General features: G+C 38.6%; 1 protein-coding gene across 4 annotated transcripts; it reads left to right on the top strand.

The window, feature by feature from the left end:
- The first annotated feature begins 6 nt into the window (after positions 1-6).
- On the top strand, positions 7-11065 carry LOC136461915 (uncharacterized). Of its 4 annotated transcripts, none has more exons than XM_066461282.1 (19): positions 7-372; positions 451-526; positions 609-686; positions 769-828; positions 905-1009; positions 2298-2411; positions 2734-2775; positions 2924-3028; positions 3137-3324; positions 3605-3888; positions 3972-4093; positions 4228-4270; positions 4401-4492; positions 7185-7233; positions 7961-8037; positions 8139-8258; positions 8793-8890; positions 9352-9397; positions 10748-11065. In XM_066461282.1, the coding sequence occupies exons 1-19, from the start codon at positions 17-19 to the stop codon at positions 10793-10795; spliced, it is 2103 nt and encodes a 700-aa protein (XP_066317379.1). In that variant the 5' UTR covers positions 7-16; the 3' UTR covers positions 10796-11065. The 4 variants fall into 4 exon arrangements, with proteins under 4 accessions (XP_066317379.1, XP_066317377.1, XP_066317376.1 ...); XM_066461280.1 differs by having other exon boundaries at positions 2924-3037; XM_066461279.1 differs by having other exon boundaries at positions 2924-3037; positions 8136-8258.
- Positions 11066-11263: the final 198 nt, after the last annotated feature.

Raw genomic sequence — 11263 nt, 5'->3', positions numbered from 1 at the left:
CTAGAATTGTACCTCTATGGCATATTCGTGGGCATCAAGTGGTTGTTTTGGAATGTGCTTCCTTTTTTTTCAGACCGAAGGTGCTACATCCCAAAGTTCTTTCAGTGGATTAGGTCAAGAGCGCAATTCTGTTTCTAATAAAATGGATGGCTTCAGCTCTTCACTAAATCCTCAAAGTACCTTGATCCATCGTCAGAATGGAAGTTTTGAAAGTAGAGAGCCTCTGACTCAGGAAAGCTTGAAACAAAAATACCTTGACAGTCCCCAGGCAAATGGAGCATTTAAAAGATCATTAGGAGAACAGACTGCTGTTGATAGTGGTGGCCCATCACAATTCTCTACTCCCTCATCTCGGTCCCTTTCTCCAAATAGGTAAAGTAGCACATGTCTATGTTTCTGTCTTGGGATGTTATTTTAGTTGCCTTATAAGATATAAAAGGTTCATTACAGGCATAGAAAAGACGGAGATTATGATTCTAGGTTATTACCAGTTTCAGAGATGAACTCGAACATATCCTGGAAGCAGGTAAATTAGTTCTCGTTCAGCGCCATCCGCAATTCTGCATACCTATGATATGCTGTTCCTAAGAATGATAGGTCCTACACAGGACCTTACTGTTAAGGTCAAAGAAGGGGAAGAAGAGATTGCACAATTAAGAAAGCATCTTGCTGATTACTCTGTGAAGGTAAAACATTTTTCACACGTGAAGGCCACTTAACTGTATTTTCCTTCTTGAGCTTCTGTTGACCACAAACAACTCCTGACAGGAAGCGCAGATACTCGATGATAAATACAAGTTAGAAAAACGGATTTCTTATATGCGTATGGTAAGATGTTCATTCTATCGGAAGTGAATAGTTCCTTGGAATGTGTTTATCATCTCATCTTAATAGTTGTTTTCAGGCATTTGACCAGCAGCAGCAAGATTTAATTGATGCAGCATCAAAAGCTTTGTCATACAGGCAAGACATTATTGAGGAAAACATCCGTCTCACGTATGCGTTGCAGGTAGCTTTCATGCGCTATATAATGGATTGTATAATTGTATCTTCGTTTGACTCTCAGCTCACAGTTGGAATATCAAATATGCACAAGCTTGATGCTTCTTATGCATGTTTTCCATCTTAATTAAACATCCCGCTTATGTAAAATATCCTTAAATGTGTACGATCATAGCATGACTTCTGTTGTAGCATGAAAAAAAATGTTCTGTTGCCAAAAGTCTGAATGTTCAATTTCAGTGCTTACTTAAAATTTGAGCCGATTCTGTGGTACAAGCTCAAGTCGGAATGCAACACATTCTTTATTTGTATAGCCAAATCTTTATTGCAGTAGCTGAAGATAGCTATGAACACGTGATTGCTTGTAGCTCCTTGACACAAGTTTTTGGCGTAGGGATTCTTTGTGTTGTCTTTCCTTAGTACTGAAGGTAGACTGAATACCAAATGATTTCTATCGAACAACTGTATTTTACTATTTCATCTTAACCACCAGGTAGGATGATTCATTGCCATGATTGTGCCTCAATTATAAATACATTATACATTGAGATATCACCATAACATGTACTAGGTTCTAGAGCTAGATTTGGCTTGTACATTTATGCTGTGTGGTTCAGTCGTTTCTTATGGAAACTATTTTCAATACCCCAGCCCGTTATTATTAATGTTGGCCCATGTATTCCTAGGTCTTAGTGCGACGGGTTTAGTTTGGTATGAAAAGTTAAGAAATGTTAAGGTCCGTTTGGCAGAGCTGTGCTCCCTGATTCGATTCTCCAGCTGCGCTCCCTGATTCTCTGGTGAAGTAATTCTGAGGCTGAAAATGATTCTCTTTGATTCTTTAGCATAAACTCTTAAAATCAGAATCACTTCACAGAATCAGGAGAAGCTACTTTTTTCAGCTCTCAGCCTCTTAGTTCATTTCAGAGAATCACTTCACAGAATCAGCAGAGAATCACTTCACTCTGAAAAAACCGTTTGGCAGCCAGGGAGCGATTCTCTTCGAGAATCCGCTCCATGGAGCGCTCCCAAACGCACCCTTAGGGACCAGCTTATAAGCCCTCACATTCCAAACATAGCACCCCCTAGTGAACACTTTTACATGAAACTAGGATGAAAAAAGTGTAAGATAAAGAGGTGCTTTCCATACACATGCTTGGGTTGGTTGTTATTAATGTTGATGTAAGTTTCTTTCCTGGACAGTAATAATATCAGTTTATCTCATGGTGTGTTCATTGTTTGGATTTACTAATAAAAAAATGGAAACGATCCTAAGTGTTACTTATGTTACTGTCCAGGCAGCCCAACAAGAAAGATCAATTTTCATATCTTCTTTGCTTCCTCTTCTATCTGAATATGATGACCTCCAGCCTTCAGTTCTCGATGGTCAGTCAATTGTTAGTAATTTAAAGGTATGCTCTGTTTTCTTGTATGTGCTGTGGCAAGAGTACTGTCATTTAGCATGCATCACAATTGTTCCTACTTTATTATTGGATTTCAAGGGAAAATAAGGTTAAAAGACGAAATTGTTTTAAGTGCTATACATTTTCTATTCCCTGTACGAAGTATTCAACAAACATAGCATGCCATGCGTTAATCATATACAAAGCAATCTGAGATCAATTAAAATTTTATTACCTGCGACCAAATTGTTTCTACATTGTATCTAATATAATTAAATTGAAACCAGTATCTGAGCTATCCATTTTCTAACGTTTTTACCTTTCCCTGTAGGTTTTGTTTAAGCATTTGCAGGAGCGACTTATTGTTACTGAGGTGAGCCACACTAAACTACCAAAAATATGCATTTAAACAAAATGGCATACCGTACCAGTAGTGAGCTTGCCATGTTTTCTGCACTTAGTACCGATATTTTTCTTACAGAACTTTGAAGTTGCCTTGTATGCAAACTTGGATGATGCAGGACAGATTAAGGGAGTCTCGATACCAGATTACTCCATGGCATACTGAATTGTCGAATAATACCAGCAATCCTGTATCTACTGATCCTCCTGCTGGAAAAGCATTGGTGACTACAGTATGATATGACTCTTCAGTATATATTCATATTCTTCCATTACTCTGTCAAGTTTTAACACATGGTCATGTGCTTCCTACAACTTCTTTGCTTTCTCAGAGCAAAAGCAGCTTTGATATTGTCCCCCAGACAGTGTATCCTCACGTACAATCCCCAATGTCTTCCCCTGTTCAAGCTAGAGGTGATTGGGGTGCATTTGGTAACAAAAACCATCAAGATATTTCAAATGAGGTTCCTACAAGAAATGCTGGACATGATGACATGGGAGGGACCTCTCTTTCAAGCAGGTAGCATCGCTTGTAGGAGTCTAAAATAATGTACCTTACTAACTTACTTCTGGACCAGTGTTGTAATTTCTTGAGCATGCTACAGACCTACAGCTATGAATACTTCTTGAGTATCTGACATTATTTTTAGCAAATTTCCCTTTCCCCCTTCATATTGTTGTTTCACTATTTTCGATAACATTAACTTTTCTTATGAAAGATTTAGGAAACCATTTTGTTTAGTTAATTTTGAGTCATGACTAAAATGCTAATACAATATGATTTTTTTTATGTTTTTCAGAAACCAATATAGGACTGATGTTCCTACTCAAGTATCTCAAGGTGATTCCCATGCTGTTCATTTTGACTTTGAGACTCAAAGTCAAAACCCACCATTCAAGGGTCTTAGCAGAAATGATGTACTGGATGGTTCAGAGAGTGCTGAAGCCCAAAACACACAAGAACCTTCTACTCGATGGGGTCCAGGGGACTCATCTAATTTGGTATCTGGCCTTGAGGATGCAAACCCTTCATATCCTTATCTTCCTACAGTTCTTGAGGAGCCTGGTTCTTCTTTCTCTGAAGGTAATTACTATTGAATTAAGTTTGTATTGTTTAACACTACATTTATCTGATAATATTAATAGATGCCTATTATGAACATACAGCTGCAGAGGATGATCCATTGCCAGGCATAGAAGGGCTTCGAATCACAGGTGAACCTTTTCCTGGACGAGAACTTCAAGCAAGTGGATACCCCACCAATGGTACCACAACTTGTAATTTTGAGGTGTGCTTGACTTCTTGACTTCTTGTCAATCCACACTCCGAGTAGCGAAATGATTTTTCAAACTCATCACTTAAAATTGTGAGTTCCAAACTTTCAATATGGTTTCACTTCTTGCAAATGATTTGTGCCTGCAGTGGGTGCGCCATTTAGAAGATGGCTCCGTTAATTTCATAGAAGGTACCCTTTCTCTTCTTTTTTGTGTGCTGATACATTAACCCAGAGCTTATGTTCTGTGACCGAGTTACCTAAAACTAGGATGTCCTGATGCCTCATAAAGTTGTTTGTAATTATATTTTTGTTGATGTAGGAGCAAAGCAGCCTAGCTATGTCGTTACCGCCGATGATGTGGACACTTTACTAGCCATTGAAGTCCAGCCCCTAGATGATAGGAAAAGAAAGGTACTTATCTTGTCATATGATCGATCTTTGTTCTACGATGCTGTACTTCTTTCCAAACATAATTGTTGCAATAGAATGCAATAGTATCATGAAATGCTCTAACATAGAACTGGTCTCAGAAAAAGGGACCTTACTGCAATTTCAGCTCTTAATCCCATCAATATGAGTAAAAGGCATAAATGAGAAAATATCAAAAAATAATTACCTGATCACTTTTGCCATTGTAAGTCAATACAGCGTCCCTGCCTTTGCAACCCGCCAAACTAGCCATATATCTTGGGTGCGTTGTATTTCTATAAATTCTTAATGCAATGATATCTCCTGCATATTCAAGAAAAACAAAGGCAGGGACGAGATGGCGTGTTCGCCTTCTTTAGTGCCTCTGAACAACCAGATACAATTCCTTTTTTATCCTCTAATATTCTGCTGTGCTCTTAACATAGAGGTGGCTCTAGCAAACCAAGCTAATCACTCAACAATCGTAAACCAATCCACATAGCTAGCATCCACAAATCAAACCAACCCAAACTAACTCAAAGCAAATGATAAACTTGGGGTGCCCTGGCCGTGTGGCTCACGGCACTGAATTTTTACGAACATCCGTTTCTTGCTCACATAGGTCTTGCTGACAGAATTATTTACAACAAATACCATTGATTTCGTTTTCCCATTCACTTCAGAGCAGAATGCAAATATGATTTGGGCCAAAATCGTGTCTGCAATTTCTTTCTGCTGGAATGGACCTGTGTTTTTTACTTCCAAAGTGTGGAATCATTTGATTACAACAACAAAGCCTTTTAGTCCCAAGCAAGTTGGGATAGGCTAGAGTTGAAACCCAACATGAGCCCCTAGTCACGGTTCAGGCACGTCAATAGCTGCTTTCCAAGCACTCGTATCCAAACAAAGATCTCTAGGTATATCCCAACCTTTCAAATCTCTTTTTATTGCCTCCCCCCATGTCAGCTTCGGTCTTCCTCTACCTCTCCTCACATTGATATCTCGACTTATGACTCCACATCCCTTAATCTGGTATCAAGACTCCCTTAATCTCTTTTCATTTGATTATCCTTTATTTTAGGTTATTTACTTATCTAGCATAGTCAATGGTCCACATGTCTTGCCAAGAGACATGCTTTTCACATTTGGTGGTGTGAAAAAGATTTTCACGGGAGTAATTTTGTTTTCATCTGGGACTCTTTTTCTGGAAAAAATATTACTTAGAAACTAAATTGAGTTTGTTAGCATATGAATTTTATGTTCGTCATAACTCTAGGGGTGTAGTGAAAGTTGCAGTCAATGTTACAGAATCATCCTGACATTTGATATCTGGGTTATTAGATTTTTTTTTCTCAAATCTACAGGAGAACTGCGTGTCTGCATATCATTGCATTAAGAAGGATGGAGAAATATTTACAAGAACACACACACAACATCACACTAAACGCTTAGATAACCAACACGTCCATTACATCAACCAACCTGACCAAAACTACCAGTAGCGACCTCTAGGTGAAGCTGCACAACCCTCTTGACACAGCCAAACACTAAAGGTGTCCCTCTTCAAAAAAATTCCTCAAAACTGCCTGGACACTGGGTGCATAACCGTTGAACACAATCATTTCTATGCTTCCAAATCATCCAAGCACCCCAAGTGCTCAGTGATTTCAATCCTCGCTTCCAAACACCTGGACCAAAGCATTGATCCTCAGCCACCAATCACAGAAATTCTCATCCAAAACCTGTGGAGAGGTCTGGCAGTCCAAAATGATGAAAAAGATAGTACAAAACCTGCCTGGAGAATATACGGTTTGTCAGAAGATCTCTTGCTCTTGATCACACAGTGTACAGTCTACAGTGAGCCGGATGAGGCAAGCCCCCCTGTGGGCAAGTCTGTCTGTCTATGTGCTGCCAACCAAAGAAAAAATTAGCACTTCTTACTTTCTTAGGTGCCCAAGATTTCCAAATAAGTTGCATGGCCCAGATTGTATAGCACCATTAAAGAGGTCCTTACATATCGACTTAGTGGAATACTGTCCATTCTCTGTGAACTTCCAATGGTGCCCAATTGCTCATCCTGTATATCCAGATGTAACTGCACTTCGGTTAGAGGTCCCAAATATCAAGAAATTTAGAGAGGACTGCAACAGTGAGACCACCGCTAATGTCCTGACCTGTTATCTGTAAAGGCCTCTCTCACAGTACGTCTATTCTCTCTTCTTTTGGAATGGGAGAAAAAGACACAAGGAGCCAAATCAGCAATGGACGTCCCTTCCAGCCGAACAACAGAAACCATGGTGATTGAGAAGAAGGCCCTGACTGAAGCATGAACTTGTATAGGGAAGGAGGACCATGACATGTCAGGTTGGGTTTTGGCTAACCAAAGCCATTGCATCGTCAAGGCCCATGCAAAGGATTTAAGATCATGAATACCATGTCCTCCAAGCTCTTTGAGATGACAAACTTTACGCCATGTAATCAAACAATGTCCCCCATTTGCCTCTTTTCTTCCTCTCCAAAAAAGGCCACAGTGAATTTCTGCAGAAGTGATTGTTCTGTTAAAATTTCTTTCTTTACCATCACCAATATACTATGTCAAATGAGTTAATATATGCTGCAAGTTAAAATGCTTTTCGAAAACTGATTCCCTACTATAAATTCTGCTGTTAATACTTCTAGAAACCTTCTGTTGCAGGGAGACTTTATCAAGGTTTATGCTAATGACCAGAGAAAAATTTCATGTGGTGAGTTTTTGGTAACAGTGAACTGTGATTATGTTATTTCCGTTTACATTTTAGTTTTTCTCATAGAAAGTGCAAATTGAGGAACTGAAACACCTGAGATAATGTGGTGCTTCCTTAGCACTTTTTTTAGGACCAGCTCTAGTAGAAGACAATTTTGGTGTGCTATCTAACACTGGCTGAGTTCATGTATATTAATCCAATGTGCTGATCCAGTTGATCTGTCTTAAACTACGATAACTAGTGGTGTATTGGCCATTGGGCAAAAACTTGAAGGCCTCACCATCACTATGTTTGAAGAGTGGCTAAAGAGACAATTTGATCTCCTTGTATTTCTTTAATTCCCAAGGACAGTGGTATTTCTGTATTTTTTTTGTTTTAGTAAACCATATGTAATGCTCCTTCTGTCTTTTTTTATAAGGTGCGACTTATCTTGGCATTGTTTCTAAGCTGGATTTTGACCATACTTTTCTCTAGTAGTATCACTGCTAGTTACAAAATCTTAAACATAGGAATGCACATTCAAATATGAATCAAGTGGTACCACTTTTGTCAGTGAACTTTTGTATAGTTAGAATAATTGTTGATCAGAAGTTATTAAGTTTGAATTTTGAAACGTATGCATGCCTAATAATTTTGGATCGAGGGAGTACCTAATACCTATATGCTAGATAATAAGTTATATAGTAGCTGCACTGCATAAGAATTTGAGTAACCATCTTTGATGCAGATCCTGAAACAAAGGAGCTTATTAAGAGAACCCTTGAAATTGGGCATGTGACCTACGAAGTCCAAGTCCAACCGCCTGTATGCTCTGTCATTTTGCAATTACACATTCACTCATCAATTCTTATTACTTTCTTCTGATGTCACACAACTATCTGAACTATTGAACTCCCCAACAGCAGGTCAGATTTTTAGACATATGGGAACCAGCTGTGTTGGCAATAAAGAGGGAAGGTTACAGCATTAAATGTAATGGGCAGCGTGGTGTTGTTATCACAGAGAAGTTTCAGCAAGGAACTGCTGTATGTCACTACTTTTCAGCATACTTTATTTCAGGAACTGGAATGCTGTATATTCTTGTGCTTTAATTTTGCAATAATAATTTAGTTTAGATTTTAACCAGTGTTGTACAGAGAGGCATCCACGTTGGCACTATCTTCATAAGGCTGAATATCCCATGAAAACCGGACAAGTGTTGGAAACTCGAAAACTCATTAAAAAAACATATTCTGGTCGCTTGGAAAAAAATGAAACTTGGAAAAGCCATAGATATATATGTCGCAAAGAGATGCAAAATTGTTTTTTTTTTTTTTTGAAAAAATTCATACAAAAATGACAAACATCGGGTGCATGTGCACTAGGTGACATTTGCCATCTAGTGCATATGCACCTGAAATTTTTCATATTTTGCCCTTGAAGTTTCTAGTCTGGCACCTTGTTTGCCTTTCAACTGTCTTTGAAACTGCTTCCATTTCACATAATTGATCTAACATGTGCATGCATATTGTATGTTTATGGAGCGCGCCTTATAACAAATCTTGTAATGCCCTATCCAGATTCATATTCCATATGGGCGTCCAACAGAGTTATCGATTACATCTGCTGCATCTGTTGATGGTGTCAGTTATAATCTGAAGCCAGTAGAAAATACACTGTGAGTACCAAATGAGGCCTCTGTCTGCTTCTTTTATTAACAGCACAGTTTTTGTACATTCCTACTTCGCTAAATATATTAGCAGCGGCGATCTCTGCTATTGTCTTAAAATAACAACATGCGCCATCACTTCTTTAAATTGGCACTGTTGAAATTCGCCTTTCTATGTTTTGTATTATTGAAAGTATGGCGGTCTGAGACCCTATACCCCCAGATTAGGAAAACATTTATTCTTATTCTATTTTGTTATGCCATTAAAAATAATGGGCTTTTAATTTAAGATATCCCAAATTTCATTCAGAACCAAGTACTGTGCCCTGGGCTCTCAGAGTACTCTACTAGATAATCCCTTTATGCTTTAAGTGACTGTATTGCTATGATCTTTATATTAGAGGAATTTTGATACTATGCTGAACATAAATCATTTACAACTTATCTTGTTTCATGTTCTAACTTTGCAGGTTGCGGGATACCATTGTTCTAGTATTAAGGTTGTTCAAAAATATGGTACGAAACATTTTCTTGTACAAAACATAGCATATTAGTGACCCCCTTTATTGCTAATCCTCATTCAACAACAATAAGCGGGTATCAAGAGCTTGTGACTTGAGTAATATTTTTGAAGGTCAAAAAAGTTCATTATTATCCTTGAACTTTGGCATCCATTTGATTTGAACACTGAACTATAAAACTTTCCACTTTACAACCTAAAAAATCTCAATTCTTTTTAAAGAACATGAAGGAGAACTGCATGTATTCGCATTAAGAAGAAACTCAGTTCGGTCTAGACCATTATAGCATGAGTGCTTACAACTGCCTCAACTCAGGTAACACACAGCTATCGTCTAAACTCATTCACATGGTGTAAGTTAGCCAGCACGGCAGCAATCACCCATTTTGGTGCTATGGGGCACTTAGTCAGAAAACCTTCTCTGTGGCGTCTGTGTGTGTGTGAGGTGGACGGACTTGATAGTTCAAGATTGCAAATGGGACAGTTCTAATTCTAGAGTTTACAGTTGCGTGTGTGAGGTGGACGGACTTGATAGTTCAAGGTTGCAAATGGGACAGTTCTAGTTCTAGAGTTCACAGTTGAAAAACTAACTGGTGCCAGAGCTCAGGTTGAACAGTAGTGGTACTTGTCCTGAAATTATTAGCATGTTTGATGCCACTGCACAACATTCACCTCTTCTCTAAAACACTACTAGCAGTCAACTATAAAAGTATTGACTTACTGAGTTGCTGTTAGTGTGTTCTGTATGATTGACTGTGCTGGTTGACTTGTATGCTGTTACCATTTCTGAAGTTCTGAATACCTTTTAAGTTTGGTCACCAAAATCCATTGTTGTGTTGCCCCTTATGTCATTTTGAATGCCATGGGACTCATGTTGATCTTGCAGGTCCTGTAGAACCTGCGGCATGACAGTTACGATGTATCTTGGTTAATACGGGCAAATATACTATTTAAATAGATGTATTTCTTTTTGGGGAGAAAGACATCCAAAGAGTGCCTCATCTGATATTTATCAAATAAATTGTTCTTTTAATCATCACACATGGTGTCTAGTCGTCTAGAAAGCTCCATCATGTGATAAAAATGCCACTGCGTGTCGTTCCTGAACCTACATGTTTTCAGATAATTTGTTCTCTCAGTGTAGAGTGCATTACAGTATTTACCGTACAAATGGTGACCTGGCACGCATGTGCTTCCAGGATCACCCCCTTGTGTCATCCACCCTTTAAAGAGATGATGTGGAAAAAACATGGCAAGCTGATTGCTGATATTGAACTGGTGCATCATCTGTGCATTTATATCTGCCTACTGTTTCAACACTAACGTGAAATGTCTACCTTTCGCAGGCTCTTGAGAGGAGAAGAGGAAGAAAGAAGGGTCTTTTCTTCAAGTAGTTTCAGCTATATAATACTTGTTTCTATGCTTCTTCTAATGTATGTAGCATTTTGGTTGATTGGCGTGGTGCATAAGTGGTGTTTTATTCAGTGTAAAAATTCTAAACGATTTTGTTGTAAACTAACCATACAACAACAACAACAACAAAGCCTTAAAGTCCCAAACAAGTTGGTGTAGGCTAGAGTTGAAACCCGGCATAAACAATCAAGATTCAGGCACGTGAATAACTGTTTTTCAAGCACTCCTATATAAGGCTGAGTCTTTGGGTATATTCTATCTTTTCAAGTCTTATTTTATTGCCTCTGCCCAAGTCAACTTCGGTATTTCTCTGCCTCTCTTCACGTTACTATTCTGACTTAGGATTTTACTATGCATCTGTGCCTCTGGATATCTTCGTTGTATATGTCCAAACCATCTAAGGAGCTAGAGTTCCGCCATTACGAGTGCAGCTGTGCGTTTGGCTTCCA

This window comes from Miscanthus floridulus, chromosome 6 (genome assembly GCF_019320115.1).
Source record: "Miscanthus floridulus cultivar M001 chromosome 6, ASM1932011v1, whole genome shotgun sequence".
Classification (NCBI taxonomy): domain Eukaryota; kingdom Viridiplantae; phylum Streptophyta; class Magnoliopsida; order Poales; family Poaceae; genus Miscanthus; species Miscanthus floridulus.
Note: the sequence above shows the minus strand (reverse complement) of the source record. Positions and strands in the feature narration are given on the sequence as shown.

What these genes read in the sequence shown, in the direction of transcription:
- LOC136461915 (XM_066461279.1), top strand. Translation starts at nt 17, where the DNA reads ATGGCATATTCGTGGGCATCAAGTGGTTGTTTTGGAATGTGCTTCCTT. An exon ending in CAATTGTTAGTAATTTAAAG is followed by an intron (nt 2,412 to 2,733) that starts GTATGCTCTGTT and finishes CTTTCCCTGTAG; the next exon opens with GTTTTGTTTAAGCATTTGCA. An exon ending in AAGTCCAAGTCCAACCGCCT is followed by an intron (nt 8,038 to 8,135) that starts GTATGCTCTGTC and finishes ACTCCCCAACAG; the next exon opens with CAGGTCAGATTTTTAGACAT.